At 36.3% G+C, this 13,771-nt stretch overlaps 3 protein-coding genes across 4 annotated transcripts; 2 read left to right on the top strand and 1 right to left on the bottom strand.

Annotated features, from left to right (window-relative positions):
- On the top strand, positions 2,563-6,305 carry LOC107623162 (serine hydroxymethyltransferase 3, chloroplastic). 2 transcript variants are annotated; one of them, XM_016325326.2, is made up of 12 exons: positions 2,563-2,690; positions 3,363-3,586; positions 3,779-3,974; positions 4,054-4,228; positions 4,314-4,431; positions 4,524-4,636; positions 4,746-4,868; positions 5,047-5,151; positions 5,295-5,381; positions 5,460-5,567; positions 5,729-5,801; positions 5,907-6,305. In XM_016325326.2, the coding sequence occupies exons 2-12, from the start codon at positions 3,370-3,372 to the stop codon at positions 6,179-6,181; spliced, it is 1,590 nt and encodes a 529-aa protein (XP_016180812.1). In that variant the 5' UTR covers positions 2,563-2,690; positions 3,363-3,369; the 3' UTR covers positions 6,182-6,305. The 2 variants fall into 2 exon arrangements, with proteins under 2 accessions (XP_016180812.1, XP_020968709.1); XM_021113050.1 differs by having other exon boundaries at positions 5,295-5,567.
- On the top strand, positions 7,394-9,173 carry LOC107623847 (eukaryotic translation initiation factor 4E-1). Its single transcript, XM_016326241.2, has 5 exons — positions 7,394-7,802; positions 7,972-8,137; positions 8,247-8,372; positions 8,778-8,843; positions 8,933-9,173. Exons 1-5 carry the CDS (start codon positions 7,516-7,518, stop codon positions 8,981-8,983), a joined length of 696 nt encoding a protein of 231 aa, XP_016181727.1. The 5' UTR covers positions 7,394-7,515; the 3' UTR covers positions 8,984-9,173.
- On the bottom strand, positions 9,499-13,756 carry LOC107622879 (transcription factor GTE12). The gene is made up of 11 exons (XM_016324939.2): positions 13,565-13,756; positions 12,089-12,938; positions 11,815-11,872; positions 11,622-11,744; positions 11,495-11,538; positions 11,334-11,391; positions 11,168-11,251; positions 10,919-11,040; positions 10,747-10,813; positions 10,073-10,194; positions 9,499-9,985 (listed from the first exon to the last, which is right to left on the bottom strand). The coding sequence occupies exons 2-11, from the start codon at positions 12,812-12,814 to the stop codon at positions 9,734-9,736; spliced, it is 1,656 nt and encodes a 551-aa protein (XP_016180425.1). The 5' UTR covers positions 12,815-12,938; positions 13,565-13,756; the 3' UTR covers positions 9,499-9,733.

Here is a 13,771-nt window from a genome sequence, read left to right on the forward strand (position 1 = left end):
AGAATTTATTTACAGAAAATATTATACTTAATCGAAGCAGTAATATGATGATTATTTTCTAAATTCATCCTACGGTATATCCAACATTGAGTTTTTTTTTATAAATAAATTAAAAATAAATTTTGTTTTCAAAAAAGATCTAACACCTTTGTTACCCAAAATTGAGTTTTTTAATTTTGATATGGAAAAAGTGACGGAGTTTCACAGCGTTATGGGGGTTTGGGGTGTTTCACGGAGATGTGACGGCGTTGTCGAAGAAATCGGTGGCACCGATGGGGGTACAGAAATCGGTGGCAACGATTTCAGGTTGCGGATGGGACGCAAATCGGTGACACCGATTGGTGACCCCTTGCCACGCGTCACGCATGCAGATGGGTTGTGGGTGGCCCGTGACTCCTATGCGCGTTTTACCCCTCAAAACCCGTGTTTCCTATCTCTTTCACCCTCCCAACACTTTCTCATTTACTCCCACACACAAACTATCCCTTTCCCCTTTCTGCAACGCCTAAACCCCACCATTTCACCATTGTTGGACCACCAAAAAGCTCAGTAAAAAATTTGAGTAAAAGTGCCAAGAAGAAGAAAAATTAAGGAAGTAAATCAACCAGAGCTTCATATTGTTAATTATCTTGGAGATCCAAATTATGTAAGTTTTTATTTTTTTATTTTCTGATTTAATAATAATAATAGTGATAAATATTAAATTTAATTAGAAATATATATTGTAATAGCATTAAGTAGAGATTAATTAAATCATATATGTATGTATGATTTTATTATTAGGTGGTTAGAAATAGAAATTAAAATTGAAATTAATCATGTATGTATGTATGTATGTATGTATGTATGTATGTATGTATGTATGATTAGGTGGTTAGAAATAGAAATTAAAGTCGAAATTAATCATGTATGTATGTATATATGTATGTATGTATGGTATGGTATGGTATGGTAAGCTGTAAATAATTTTTTTTAGTTAATGAACTAATGAAATCAGATCCTGTACATGCTCCCCTAAAGTAGATTGTAGTTATTATTAGTAGTAGTAATTGAGTTTAATAATTTATTATGATTAATAATTAAAATTTAATAAATTATTTTATTTATGATCAATAATAAATGAATTTTAATTCATTAAAATTTAGAGAATAACTTAGTAGTAACTAAACGTAGATTAGTTAACTCCGTACTCAGAGAGAATGAGAGAAGGAGAGAGCGGGAGAGAGCGTTTGAGGGTGAAACACGGTGAAGAAGATGGCCATGTCATCGAAAGAGATAAGGGGGAGAGTGTGGGAGGGTTTGCATCAGGTGTGAAGGAGGGATCAAGTAAGGGCGACCTTAGTTCCAGGGTGACTTCCAAGATTTCGTTCCGTGACAAGGTTATTGGTTCTACGGTAGCCACAGGGATAAATCGGGCTGAAGCTCTAGATGAGGATTCCATGATTAGTATGCTGTTTTATATGAATAATAATAGTAATGAAAAGTTATAATTATAGTAAAAAAATTAGTATTATAATCTTCGCTTTCAAATTCACCTTCGCTTTCACTATTATAATCTTCCAATTCAATGTTACGGTCCACTTCAGATTGTTCAAACTCAATATATAACTCGATGCACGACATCCGGTGGCGATTTTCCATGTACATTGAAAACATTTCATGCATACCTGGATACCTGTACAAAATACACGATATTCTCCTACATCTTTGAGAATCTATCTTCTCACAAATCACACCTTTTAATTCCTCAAATGACAATGTGAACGGAATAACAACATCTAATGGATTTTCACACACAAATTGAACTCCCTCGTATGTTTGCAATAAGATCTGTCCGTAATAATAAATCTTCAATACAACTCTATCATCCATAACACTACACGTAGTTGACTATTCACAACCTCACAGAAATTTGTTTTACAAAAAAAATGGAGATGAATCAGAGAACAGAAGAGAAGAGGATGAACATGACGAGGAAGAAATGAGACTTTTGTGAACTCACCATCCGCTTTTTTGTATGCACTAACGGGCAAATCGGACGGACCGACCGCTGCACCACCCAAATCGGTGGGTCCGATTTGTGCACCCCGGATTAAAATAAAATTTTCTGCCTCTAGTAATCGGTGGGACCGATTACTGCACTCATCCGATAACGTCTTCCTCCACCACAAATCGGTGGCACCGATTTATTCCCCATCAACCTCTCCCTCACACAAATCGGTTCTTCCTCCCTGCTTGAAATCGGTGGCACCGATTTTTTCCCCCAAAAATTAAAAAACGCAACGCCGTCATAACAGTGTAAATCACCGGTAATAATCATATCTCAGCATAACTCACACCCGGGCATCATATCTAAAAAAATCAGCCCCCAAAATTCACTTTTTTTGTTTTTTTAATGGAAATATGGGATGGATCCAACTCCATTTTGGACCCAAATCAAGTGGACTCCATCCGATTATTTTTGATTTATTTATGAAAAAAAACTGCAACATTACATTGATCCTTATCCTCATTTATGTGAAAAATGAATAAAATAATTTCTTAATTCTTATATTTATTTATTATGAGTTCTTGGTAGTAGACCGAACCACACTGCTTCGTTTCGCGCCGTTACTTTTGTCTGTCTTTCCCTTCGTCCCTCATACTCCCCATAGCACACTTACTCTTCTCTCTGTTCCTCTGCTTCTCAGGTAAGCTCAACCCACCTTGTTTTCATCATTTTCTGTTTGTTTCGTGTTATACTTTTGATGGGGTATTTCAAAATTCCCTTTTTCCTTTATTTCTGTGGTATGTTATGTACCCTTTGTTGGGTATGAGTCATGAGTGTATCATGGTTTTCATTGTTTTTCCAGTATATTCGTGCTTTTCTTAATGGATATGTGATGAAATTTGCCTGTTCAAATGATTGCTGTTGAAAAAGTCAGAGTAAAGCTTCAAGCTTTATGATGTCCCGGCGACAAAAAGAAAGCTTGCCCATTCTTTGATTTTTAAGGGTTTTTCAATTTTGAACTGTGTGGCCCAAGTATGAAGTAGTTCATAGAATCTGGTAATACTAACAAAAAGCCTGTTTTGCAGTTCATGATGTGTTTGTTTAAGAATAATCTGAGATTCCTCTATCGAAAAGTCTAATCAAATCAGTATTTATAGGGGGAAATTATATCAGTTTGATTTGTACTGCATCATTTATTTCTCAGCTTAAATGTATTTCTTTTTTTTGTTCAAAACTATCTTTTCCCCTGCAAAAGAGCTAACTTATTTCTGTAGCATGCTATGTAGCAATCTTTCTTATTGTTGTTGTACAATGAATTATGAACCATGTATTAGAGCTTTAGAGTTATAACTCTTGACTCATTGAACCGCAGGACAAGGATGCAAGCCACTACTGGAGTTGCAATGATGGGTTCTTTGCAACAACAGCCTGTTTGGACCAAGGGGATGACTTTCCCTAATAAAGGGCTCGGCAATAATGGATGTTTAGCTCAGACGAAGTTCTATAGTTTGAAGCCATGCAAAGCATCTCATGTTGAAGGAACTGTACTTACTGGAACTCCATCATCTTTGTCCGTCTCTGTGCCTGAAATTGGAGGTAATTATAGTTTTACCATCTGATTGAAAAATTGGTATGTGCAAGTGACTTGTATTTTATCTATTTATTTATTTTATCCCTTTGTAGACTAGAGTAATAAATACTATTGAAAGTTTTAGATAGATGCAAGTAGAATAAGTGTAAATCATCCCAAACATTAGGCTTGAGGTTTTCAGTTTTGTATTGTATCAGGTGATGGAAGCAAGTTTGTGGATTATGGCTTGAGTGAAGCCGATCATGAGGTTCGTGCAATTATTGATAAGGAAAAGGACCGACAATTTAAAAGTTTAGAGCTTATTGCCTCGGAGAATTTTACTTCTAGAGCAGTGATGGAAGCAGTTGGTTCATGTCTCACTAACAAGTACTCCGAAGGACTACCGGGTAAAAGGTAAATTCTTCTATCCAAATGCTGTCTTCTTTTTCTGTTAAAGTAATTTCATTGACTGGAATCTTGTTATACATGTAAGGTATTATGGTGGTAATGAGTACATTGACGAGCTTGAAATCCTATGTCAAGAAAGGGCTTTGACAGCATTTCATGTAGATAGAGAGAAATGGGGTGTAAATGTTCAACCGTTGTCTGGTTCCCCTGCTAATTTTGCAGTATATACTGCAATTCTTAAACCACATGATAGAATAATGGTAAACTATTCTCCATTCAATTTAACTATGCCAGAACGGTGTTCACGTTATGTAATTGTCCTAATGCACAATGGTAATTTACCAGGGTTTGGACTTGCCTCATGGGGGGCATTTATCACATGGATTTATGACACCCAAGAGACGTGTATCAGGAACATCCATTTATTTTGAATCTATGCCTTATCGACTTGATGAATCAACAGGTTCCTTTTTTTCTTGTCACTAAATTATTGCAGATTTATTTTCTAATTTGTTTGATAACTTAAATTTTTTAGCCTGTTTTGGGTTCTATCAGGTCTTATTGATTATGATATGCTGGAGAAAACTGCAAACCTTTTCCGGCCAAAACTCATAATTGCCGGTGCCAGTGCTTATCCTCGAGACATTGACTATCCTCGCTTCAGAAAAGTATGTTTTCTACTTAATTATTTTCTGGAGTATATCACGATTCATACCCTTGAAAATCTTATGTGATTATGTTTGCAAAGAACTAATGATGGCTTATATACTTGTGAAGATTGCAGATGAAGTAGGTGCTTTTCTTATGATGGATATGGCTCACATAAGTGGGCTTGTTGCTGCATCTGTGCTTGCTAGTCCCTTCGAGTTTTGTGATATTGTGACCACCACAACCCACAAGGTTTGCCTTGAGATTTTTCTACTTCGTGCTTTCTACGTTATGGGTTTTGAGAATTAGTTTTGTGAAAGTATATTATTCTATTATGCTTACTTGGATCCGTAATCCCTGTTATATATAACTTGTGTGTTGTATTAAGACACAGTTCCAATTGACTTTATCCATTATATATTTAATCCAGTCCTTGAGAGGTCCAAGAGGTGGTATGATATTCTTCAAGAAAGATCCTGTGCATGGAGTCGATCTGGAGTCTGCCATAAACAATGCTGTTTTTCCTGGTCTTCAGGTAAATTAGAGTTGCCATCTTGCTAGTTCTCTTGAGCATTCTGATTGATAAGATGCAAGTATGCTTTGCACCTCTGCTGTCAGATACATCAATTTCTTTTCCTTTGTAGTTTGTGATCCTAATAGTGTAAGTCAATTATTCAGGGTGGTCCTCATAACCACACAATTGGAGGACTAGCAGTTTGCTTGAAGCATGCTCAATCTCAGGAATTTAAAAATTACCAAAACCAGGTACAATACTTTTCATCATTAATTAGAATCGATGCAAGGCGCTTCCTAATGATTGCACATGTATGCACCATTGTGCAGGTGGTCTCTAACTGTAGAGCTCTTGCAAACCGGTTAATTGAGCACGGGTATAAACTGGTCTCTGGTGGTAGTGATAATCACCTGGTTCTTGTTGATCTGAGGCCATCTGTAAGACTCTTACTCATGCCTTTGTTTTTATTGTCTGAAGAAATATAATGTAGTCTGTCAAAATTTTCATAAGTAAACTGCAATGAAAATTCCTAACCATGCTTTTCAATGTAAAGGACATGACATGATCATATCATATTAACTGGCATCAATTTCTTCAGGGTATCGATGGCGCACGAGTTGAGAAAATTCTTGATATGGCTTCCATAACCCTTAACAAGAATTCAGTGCCCGGTGAGACTATTACCACTTAACAAGCATCATTTTTTTCACATACTTTTGCTAATTGTGATGTTTATGCTGCATTAATTTTCACTGACATTTGGCTAATTATAAAAGGCGATAAGAGCGCCCTAGTTCCCGGAGGCATTCGCATTGGATCGCCGGCAATGACAACAAGAGGACTCAGCGAGAAAGAGTTCACATTGATAGCTGACTTAATTCATGAGGGTGTCCAGATAAGTCTTGAAGCCAAGAAGTTGGTGTCAGGGACAAAGCTGCAAGATTTTATGAAGTTTGTAACATCTGCTGAGTTTCCTTTGGGAGAAAAGGTTTCAGAGTTGCGTGGTAGAGTTGAAGCTCTTACTACTAAGTATCCAATCCCAGGGGTCTAAGCCTGTGTACTTTATTTTAGAAGCTGTTCAACAATTTTTTATATAATAATTACATGCTTCGTCTGTATGTTACTGATTTTATTAAATTACTTCTTTAAATAAAATACCTACCTACCTTGCAAAATGTTTATCTATAAAAAAAAGTGGCCTTTAAGGTTTAACACTATAATAGAAACCTTGGTTCCTAACAAGGGTTTAGTTTGGTGACTTAATCTTATCCTTGACCATGAAAAATTTTGAGATTAAATATGAAGTTTGATAAGAGTAAAAGTAATTTTTATGAACTCACTCTGCATCTCTCAAACTACAAGTGACCATTTTCAAGTATCTTATATCATATGGGTCAACTATTAAAATTTCAAAAACTAAATCAAGGATTGGTAAATTATTTTACCTCAAAAAGTTATTCATTCTTCTAATAGACTCTTTTAAGACGAATGCATGTGTTTCAAAAAAAATTAAGAAACTTAACTATTCTTAAAGGTTAATTTACGATTAAAATTTAAAGAAACAAAATATAAAATAGGGCTGCACATGGATCGGATCGGATCAGATACGATATCCGCATAATTAAAAAAAAAATAATTTTAAGATTCTGTTTGGCTATTTTTACAAAAAAATATCGAAAAAATTCATTTTTTATCTGTTTAAACCTATTTACTCCTAAAATATTATCAATAATAGTTCTCTTGAATAACAAAAATAAAATAATAACACAAGATTTAAGTTTAATTATTCTAAGTTGAAGTACAATATAAAAAATTAAAAACAAAATATTATAAAATTCATAAAATAACACACTAAAATTCATATCCCATTCGGATTTATTTTCTTAAACTATGCTATTTATATGTGATGTGCGGATATGCGGATTTGTGGATCGGATCCGCGAATATCACTGCCGAATCCGCAATCCGATCCGACCATAGTGCGGATCGGATTCGATCCGATCCAATGGCTCTACGGATCGGATAATATCCGCAAAATTCGGATCAGATGCGGATAATTACCGCGGATATGCGAATATTATTCGATCTATGTGCAGCCCTATTATAAAACACCTTAAACCCTAAATTTTTAATTTTAATTATAAATTCTAAATCTGAAATATTCTGTAAAAAAAAAAAAGAAAAATGTGAAAAATTGATTAACTGGGCCTTGTAAGTCATAACATAGAAGAAGCCCACGAGTGCCTCTTGTGTGATAAAACCTGGGTCACGCACACAACGCAAACACAAAACGGAACGAAGAGCAATTTCAATTGAGAGATACAGTATAGAGAGAGAAGAGAGAATCCAAGAGCAAGTTTGTATCAGCTTCAGCAGAAGAACAAGATGGTGGTTGAAGATACCCAGAAATCAAGCATCACTGACGACCAAATCACCGCAAACCCTAACAACGAAAACGAAGACCTTGAGGAGGGAGAGATCCTCGACGACGACGACTCCTCCGCCACCTCCAGGCCACCCTCCTCCTCCGGCGCCCTCGCCCGTAACCCCCACCCTCTTGAGAACTCTTGGACCTTCTGGTTCGATAACCCCTCCGCTAAGTCCAAGCAAGCAGCTTGGGGCAGCTCCATCAGACCCATTTACACCTTCGCCACCGTTGAAGAATTCTGGAGGTCAATCTTCTATCTTTTCCCATTTTCCGATTTTTGGGCACCGTCAAAAATTGTCCTTTCATTAGTTCTTGATGAGATCTTTGTTGTGTATATTTTGTTTATTTGTTTGTTTTGTATTATTTTTTAAAAAACAAGCCTTTTGGTTTCTTGCTTTTGATGGTGGTTACAGCATTTACAATAACATACATCACCCTAGCAAGTTGGCTGTTGGAGCAGACTTTCACTGTTTCAAGCACAAGATTGAGCCTAAATGGGAGGACCCTATCTGCGCTAATGGGGGAAAATGGACTATGACATTTCCTAGGGGGAAATCTGATACCAGTTGGTTATACACGGTATTGTTATGTGAAAACCATTGATTCATTGCATTGATGAATTGAATTTATCTGTATGATTTGTGATGTGAGCTAATATGTTCTCTTTTTTGTTTTTTTGTTTCTAAAGTTGTTGGGGATGATTGGAGAACAATTTGATCATGGTGATGAGATTTGCGGAGCTGTCGTAAATGTCAGGAATAGGCAGGAGAAAATTGCTCTTTGGACTAAGAATGCTGCAAATGAAGCTGCCCAGGTTTTGAATTAGTTATTTCTATCTTCTAAAAATTGAGTATATTGCTAGCTGTTAATTGTAATTTACCAAAGAAAAAGTTCAAATCTGTTTACATGTGAATGGCATACCTAATAATGAACTTGCTAAACTGTTTGATATGGAGTGCAAATAAACAACATAACTCAGTTATTTGCAGTGACTGGTTGGAATTGTTAGAGATATGAAATTTTTACCAATAGGTGGAAGTTCTATGTAATTTACTCTTGAACATGCGAAGGTGGTAGATATGTATTGTTACAATGAACAATAGCAATGAACATTCCGAGTCCTTTGCTTGTGCTTGTGAATTGTATACATCTATTGTCAAATTCTTTGGACAACTTGTGGAATACCAAATCCAAAACTGTGTTTCTTGTTGCAATGCAGGTGAGCATTGGAAAACAGTGGAAGGAGTTTCTTGATTATAATGATACCATCGGCTTTATATTCCACGTGAGTATAACAACTATATGAGCTTTTGAATTTGTCGTTACAAGTCATATAAGTTCGTGATTTATGTTTGTTGTTGGCTATTTGTGCAGGAGGATGCAAAGAAGCATGACAGAGCCGCTAAAAACAAATACGTCATATGAAGTGTATAGCGTTCATTCTATGTGGTAGCAAAGTGTAGGCTGTGTTACATTTTTCATGTATGTAGCCGAGAGTTATTTGAAAACCTTTTTTGCATCTCTTATCTTCAACAGTGTGTTAAGAACCGTGTACCGTGAATAGGTGACTCTGTTATTTCATTAATAATAGTTTTGTTTTACTAATTGCATCTTATATTGATATCTTGCACATTCTTGGCAGACTCTTGTGTGCGATAAAATGAATGATGTTATGTTATTTTTTTTTAGGTCATGATGTTATGTTCTTATTTCAAAACTGGTTCAACTATAGTACTTTTTGGGCTGAGTTATACTTCACACTATCGTTTAGGATATGCGTATGATAACAGGTAGTAAGATCAAATTAGAGTCAAATTCAAATTTAGGTAGTCCTTGTATGTTAATCAATAGCATAAGTTAACTCTTTTAAGCAGAAAGTTTACCCACATATATTGGCAATTCTTGTATGTAAATTTAATAGTGCACAATCCAACACATTATTAGCATGAGAAGAGGGAGCAAAAACATTGCATATCAAGTCAATGTACACATCAAGTTGTATTTAGAACGACTTCCACTACTAGGCAGATAGGAAAGAATGGGGGCAACAGCAAAGGCATAATAGGGGATCTTGTTGGACAGCAATGTGCAGCATTTACAATCAATCTGTTTCAAAATCAGATAGATGCACAATTAGGAACTGGTGCCTGGTAGTACTATATTAAAAGTTAATCACTACAATATTTCCCCTTCTTCGCAGCCTCCGTTTGGTAACACCTCGTCTTCATCCGCGGCATACTCGTCTTTGATAAATAAACCAAGCCGCTCCAACGGGTTTTCAAGCTGAGGTTTCTCCAATGTCTCCTCCATTGCAACTTTATAGCCATGTCTACCAGCCACTGCCTTATAAGATAATGTACACCCACTCAAAATTTCAAGTTCTCTCACTATCTCCAGATTGTGCTCTATATCAACAGTCCTTTTCATCTATTAAAAAAACAGAAGATATCAGAGTCGACCTTCATTTTGTTAATCATATCATTTGAGTACCAAAATTTATTTGAGGAACAAAACCTTTTCTATTGCAAGTCGTGCAGCTTCTCTTTCCTTTTCTCTTCGTTGCCTTGACTCTTCCTCGAGCTTCAATCTTGCAGCTGCTTCAGCATGTTTGATTTGGGCTTCAATTCTAGCTCTCTCTGTCATACAGCACATAATGAACAAGGATCGGATATATCATAAATAAATAAATCACGATTCTCAACAGCCCCATATCCACTTTGAAGAATCTTCTACAACAATTAATGCATCATGAATAAGTATGGAAGTCCATGCCATACACCCCACACCCCATAAAACTCGATAATGAAGAGCAAGATGAGCAAGCAGTTGCTCTTTAAACAAAATATATAAAATACAAAGGGAATTGCTGGATATTGGTACCACTCAAATTCATATAGCATCACAGTATGACAGTTTACTAGATAGCTNTCTTTTGTTGATCTTATCCCCTCCATTAGCCCACAGGCATAAAATATCACATATATATCCGAACAAAAGCATCTGTATTATCAAGGATTCCAATTCAGTATTCTTACTTTGCATGACACGTGTCAACAAACACAGAAAACAAGGGAGGGACACAATGGGAAAATGGAAACAATGTCCCTCATGAACATTCAAAGTTCAAACAAGCATACAGATTTGTTCTGCCAAATTAGATTGTTTCAAAAGCAAGTAACTATATTCACCTTCTCGCTGCATCCTTTCTAATCTCTCCTTTTCTAACTGCATTTTCAGAGGATCACCTTTATCACCCTAAATGAAGCAGTAAAAAATAAATTAGGAAACCACACTACTTAAATGTCAATATCCTTTAGTAATGCAAAGAGAAGAAATACTGCAATGAAGGCAAAGCCCTACATGTTCAAGAAGTGTTTTTTGTTGTGCTTTCAAGATTGTATCTGCAAAGCGACTTTTAAGCATAGCAGCCCGGAGAGCCTTTTTAGGTGACAACTGTACAGAAAAAACAGGGGTGCTCCATACTGAAATTTAAAATAATAAAAAAAAAAGGAAGACAACAAGATTAGCATCATAACAATTCACAGAACACATTTAGATATTATTAGAAAAGAAAAGAGAGAGCAACAAAAGCAGAGCAAATAAGCTGACCTTCCCCAGAAGTGGCATCACCAGCAGAAGTTGCAAGCTGTGAACTAGAACATACGTGTTCACTGTCCAGAGAACTTACAGGCCCTTTACATATCAACATCAAGCATTCCAAATCAGCACACAAGTAAGAGAACATAACACATGATGAATGATAAGTTCTTCTCACCATCAGAATCCGGGTCAGATTTTTTCTCCAAAGGTGATGTAAATTTAGTCTGGCAATCCTGGAATTAGATATACAGTTTCTTTTAAGGTTTGCAGTTAAAAAAGAAACTGATAAAAGACATAAAATTTCATTAATGGTATAGATAAGATTGCTGTAAATACCTGCCCCAAAGCATCCTTCCCTTCAGATCCTTCAGAAGATATTTCTAAATCAATGCAGAAATGCAGGTCAACTAGGCAAAAAATTACACGTCAAATATAGACACAGGAAGAACTTTGTTTCAACTACCTGAAGCATGACTCGAATTGCTATGAATTCCACAACTGCAAGTAATGTCACCACAAACACTACATCGGCTTGTGATAAGTCGCAATGAAGGACAGGACTCCCCTTCATGGTTACTTATATTGCCTACAGATTACAGAGTTATTAGCTCCCTTACAGAGCCCTAAACACATGCTGTATTCTAAACAATTCATACCTTCGTTCAAGTCTTTCTTCACTTTGCACGAAAGCTGTGGAAATTTTGGAAACTCCACCTATGACCAAATCATTGCCAATACAATAATGTCTTCAAAAATACATAAAGGGAAACAAAAGACATATGTGACCTAATGAGGTTGACCTCGTGAGGTGACCTCAGAGAACAAAATTAACAGAAGTATCAATTTTATTTCATGATTTCCAGAAACTATCTTCAAACATTGCATATTACAATAAGTCTTTACTCTCCTCTCACAGAAATCAACACTTACATTAGCATCTTTTGCTGCCATTGAACTACCCTTCTGAATTCCTTTGTGCTCAGATACTCGTGACTTTTTGGGCACCGCGTCTTTTTCTTGAGACTGCATCCCATTACAACTCTTTACTCCCGTTTCCTTGATGAACCCCGTCCTATTTTTTTCAAGGTCTTCTTCACATTTCAATTTTTTATCCAAATCTTTCCATTTTTTCTCAAATACTTTGCTGAGTTCCTTGGCCATTAAATGAACATCATTATTGGGAGGATTATATGTCATAGCATTCGAAAAGGTTAACCTGACATCAGTGGCGAATTCCTCAATGCTGGAATAAATATTTTTCTCCAGCTTGGATTTAATTGTGCCTAAATCCATGGGTTCAGATATGATTGTGAAATAATCCGGAATGTTTAATGCCACAGGGTCCACTGGCTTACTAAAAACCCAGCTATATCGATGAGATGTTAAACTCTTCAGGACTGTAGAGCAGTGTGAAGATCCCTTTCTATCAATCTTCTGCCTTTTCTCTTTTTGGCACTCAATGCTCCCTGTCCCTGGCAGTCCCCTTTTGTTGGAATCTGCCTTAAGCGACTTCTTTGAACTAGAGAGCTCACTTTGATCAATTAGGGAAACTTTCTGTGCAGCCTCACATTTTGTTCCAGAATCAACTTCTATCCTTTTGGTTGAGAATTTGATCCTCAACTTTGTACTAGGTACGATAGTTTCAGTGGCAATCATGTTGTGATAAAAAAAGACTAAACTGTGAGCTCACTCCCTAACTTTTCAAAAAACAAGTAGAGTCCAAATACTTCAGAGGGCAAGGGCATTAAGCGTGAAATGCTTCCATGTGAAGACAGAACACCTACATGACAAAAATACATTCAAAACAAGATACCAAGATAGTAACAATCACAGAACAAATATCCTAAAACTGCAATGCCCTACTTAACCCTTTAAAACTTAGTTTTGATAAAAACTATAGCCAAATAGGTTAGTTTAATGTAGATACCGAAATTAGAAGTCTAGTCTCCAAATCTTGGACAGTAGTTGCATAGATTTGACAAGGTAATTTTAAAGGTATCGAATCCAGACTGCTATAATTAGAGAAGGGGGAATTAAGAGGTCGAATTATACTGTGAATAAGCTAAGCACTACATCATAGCAACTAAACAAAAGGTCGAACAAAAACCATAATCAAATTAAATTCAATCATATGCTGATAATCTTAGATCTGAGCAAAAACTCAAGTATCACAAAATCAGCATAGATCGTATACCTGCCTCTAACAAAGCAACCCACTTTCGACATCAATTGAACTCAAAGTAAAGTAAGAAATCACCAATTACATCGAATTCCCATTCAAATCAAGTTCCGAAATCGAAACCCTTTTAGGTTACCATGTTTCGATAGCAACCAGGAAAATTAAGATGAAGAGTGAATAATAGATGAGCGCGAAGAAAGTAAAAAAGGATTCGGAGGTAAAAGTACCTGAATTGAAGCAGAGAGAGAGGGCTGGAAAGCCCCCCTCGGAGATCGACGCAGCAGGGCGAAGGGAAGGAAAAGAAGCGCAGAGGAGTGGGAGTGTGAACTTTCTAGCTACCAGTGTTTCTTTTTTCTCTATCTCTTCTTTTTTAGGGTTTTTCCTTATCTACGCGTGTTTCAGTTGACTACTTCTACAGTTCTACTCTTATTACT

This window comes from Arachis ipaensis, chromosome B10, assembly GCF_000816755.2.
Source record: "Arachis ipaensis cultivar K30076 chromosome B10, Araip1.1, whole genome shotgun sequence".
Taxonomy (NCBI): Eukaryota; Viridiplantae; Streptophyta; class Magnoliopsida; order Fabales; family Fabaceae; genus Arachis; species Arachis ipaensis.